This window comes from Aplysia californica, unplaced genomic scaffold (genome assembly GCF_000002075.1).
Source record: "Aplysia californica isolate F4 #8 unplaced genomic scaffold, AplCal3.0 scaffold00022, whole genome shotgun sequence".
Classification (NCBI taxonomy): Eukaryota; Metazoa; Mollusca; class Gastropoda; order Aplysiida; family Aplysiidae; genus Aplysia; species Aplysia californica.
Window position 1 is genome coordinate 944,397 of NW_004797292.1, and position 3,422 is coordinate 947,818.

General features: G+C 35.7%; 1 protein-coding gene across 1 annotated transcript in view; it reads right to left on the reverse strand.

Moving 5' to 3' along the window:
• Window positions 1–3,137, reverse strand: part of LOC101850299 (uncharacterized protein C12orf56) — a gene marked incomplete in the record, with an annotated part of 63,626 nt that extends 60,489 nt beyond the window's left edge. The window contains 1 exon segment of the mRNA XM_013087926.2: window positions 2,468–3,137. Coding sequence (XP_012943380.1) covers window positions 2,468–2,723 — 256 coding nt within the window.
• Between the last annotated feature and the right edge of the window lie 285 nt (window positions 3,138–3,422).

Here is a 3,422-nt window from a genome sequence, read left to right on the forward strand (position 1 = left end):
AAGGAAAACGAGAGGGGAAAAGGGAGGGTGGGAGCAAAAATAAAAACAGAAAAGAGGAAACAGATACAAACAGACAGACAAACAATGAGAAGACAGAAAGAGAAAGTGACAGAAAGGCGAAAAGGAAAAGAGAGAAAGCAAAAAAAGACAAAAGCTTTATGAAGAGTTAGTATTCGAGTATAAAATGAATAAAATTTACTCAAGACATTCCTTCTCAGGACACCATAACTATGTTTCAGATGCCTGAAAAAGTGAAAGCATTCCAGGGAAACATAATATAATTTCCTGTGCTTGTTGATGAAGATTAATAGAGCAGAGGGAAACCTGTCAAAGGAAATAATAAATTATAGCTGCCTGGAAACGAAAACAAATAGCAGCCGGATAACCACCATGGAAACAGAAAACACTACGATGGCAGTATGCTACTGGCCTCTTTATCTCTCCCTCAGGAAGAGTAGAAATCCAATGCATAATTCACCGCCTTTAGTGTGCCCAACCACACAGCAGTGTAACAAGAAATAGATTTCCCATATGAAATGGCTTACCTCTAGAGACTATTCAAAGCATTCACAGTTAAGCGGACGCATATATACATTATGTATAAATTATGAGATTCAAAAGTAATAGTAGGCAAAGTCATGAGAGGTCAGAGAGGCAATTAGAGAGTTTCAAGTGCCATGATTTCAACTTTCATAGAGTATAGAGTTAATTTTTGTAAGAAAACCCAAAGCAAGCAAAGCAATCATCAATCTTTAATGAGATTACTAAAAATGAAATATTGGACAAATCAAATCATTACGATGCTTACAGTAGTGAGACTGTTTGCTTTTGCCATAGTTCTAGTACTCAGACCTTCATTGTTAATTAATTATATAATTCGTTTGGCTGTTAGAGCAAAATAAGTGAGAAGTGGCCTCAAATAGTGCCTTTACTCTATTTGTTTTAAATCTTAAAGACCCGATGTCGGATATAATATTACTTTGGACCTTTTGATAATAATAGGCCTACTGAATTCAAATATTAAATATAAGTTCAATACATAATGAAGAAAATACAATCTTCTCATTTTTCTAAACAACAGTTCATTGAATTCGAAATTTGTCAGTAAAATCTTAAATCTTTTAAAATGTAATGGTACAAAACTACATTACAAAATTTCATGTGAGTTTTAAAACTCTGCTTAGCTCCGAATCAAATTCTTCAATTATAGATTTACCCACAGTATAAAAAGTAATGATGATATTGCTACATTATATCATTTTATTGTCTCAGAAATGACGGAGACTATTTTGTACTTTTAACAATAAGAAAGAAAAGAAAAACATAATTAAAATTCAAGGAAACATCAAGAATTGTTGAAACTAAACTGAAGGCAAGTTTCATGAGACAATGACATTGGCAAGCCTTCAGCACTTTTACACATTTTTCTCAGTAAATCATACTTTTAGTGTAGGTGTTTTACACCCCTACCAGCACAATTTAGATCAATTTTATTGGAAGCAGTTTTTAACCTCTCTGTCACGACCAAACCAGACTCAGAGGGATACAGCATCCCTGCAAAAAGACATGGGATATCTTTCAAAGATAAAGAAGAAGAAAAAACGGGACAGCTGGCACAGTTCAAAGGATGTGTGATTTCATATATTTTGTATTCGACCAGTCCGTGTATACCGTATATACCTCTGATTTGAGTTAGTATTGATATTATCCCTCATCATAATCTCGTAATTAAATATTTTTAGCTCTTTGGTATAGACAGAGATGCTGGAATTATAATTTCCTGTGTCGTCACAAAACAGTAAAAACTGTAAGCCCCATGGAAATCAGATTCATTCAGTGCCTAAATCAGATTTAGAACTAGAATATCTCGCAGGAATACGAGAGGCAAAAGAGGACAAAACAGAAGTCAGTGCTGATAGAATTAGAATGATTTACTTTCCATGACAAAGATGAAGGCTTATAGTGCGTAGCCTGGACTTGATGAGGTGCATTATATTTTTTTAGAGTGCATGATTGGATTTTAGTAGGCTAGATCTAGATTCTAGATATCTGAATCTAATCTAGATTCTAGATTCTAGATATCTAAATCTAGAATCTAGATCTAGATCTAGAATAGTAAAAATCAGAAAGAACAATATTCAGCAAGAAGCGGCTTACATTTGTCCTAGTCGACGAGCGCGTGTAAGAGTATGCACTAAAATGTCTAAAATACTAAAACCTACGAGTACCCAAGCCTAAACTAGATCTAGAACCTAATTCGACCTACGCCTACTCACTACACTACACGCACTGTTGACTAGATCTAGATTTAGATATCTAGATTCTAGATCTAGATCTAGAGCTAGATCTATATCTAGATATAGATCTAGATCTAGATATAGATATATCGTGAGATAGGCACTCATCAGCACTAGTGACTAGAGTCTAGACTTGACTTAGTTAATTAATAATTAGGCCTATTTGCTACTCACCAACTCGACCGAAGTTACATCCTTCAGGTGGACGGCTTCTTGGAGCGTCTTTGGTGGGTTTTCTGTTAAATAAATCCATTCGTCACTTAGAACCACAAATTTAAAGGCCTTATTTTCCTTCTCCGATACAATGATGCAGGATTCGTATCCTCGTACCCGCTCGAATGCTTCTTCGGAGATGCTGCGCTTCAGAAAGCTTTCGAACTTACTGTTCTTTTTCCCAATCTCTGCATTCCCGCTTCCCCACGCCATACAGACATTAGTGTCTTTTTCTCACCGTCTGACCCCACACAAAGAACAGAAGAATATTCTTCATGGACGTAGATAACTTGCTAACTGTAACTGCACCAGTGCGCGAATTGCCGTTACAGAAGCCATTCCTCTCCTCTCGTAGCTACCGTACACAAACAATGCTCCAGATTTTTGCTTCCACCAGTCCCGCGACCACCTCAGCCAATAGGAACACCGAAAGATCGATAAGTTCAAAAGTTGGTGGAGCACTCTCCCGCAGCGAAAGGAAAACAATTAATAACTTCGTTTCCTAAGATGGCACAAAATTATTACGACTGCAACACATTTATTTGGTTGATAGCAAAATAAAATCTCTACATTATCTTATTTTCTAAAGATGCTTCTATGTCTAGCCAGAGGACTGAAAAGAATACTGAGATTTTTTTTACCGAACTTAATAAAAATAACAAAAATACATGAAGAAAATTCTGTAAAACGTCTACTTTACGCCAAAGATTCGAGTGCTTTACGCATAGGACAATAATTAAATCTAGATTAAAGAATCTAAATCTATCTTTAGTATAACAACAATATTGACTAATTAGTTCAGGCTTACTCTTGAATTTTCTTGGGAAGATTAAAAATGAAAAAAATGTCTAGGGGTAATGCTGTGTGTGTGTCTGTGTGTGTGTGTGTGTGTGTGTGTGTGTGTGTGTGTGT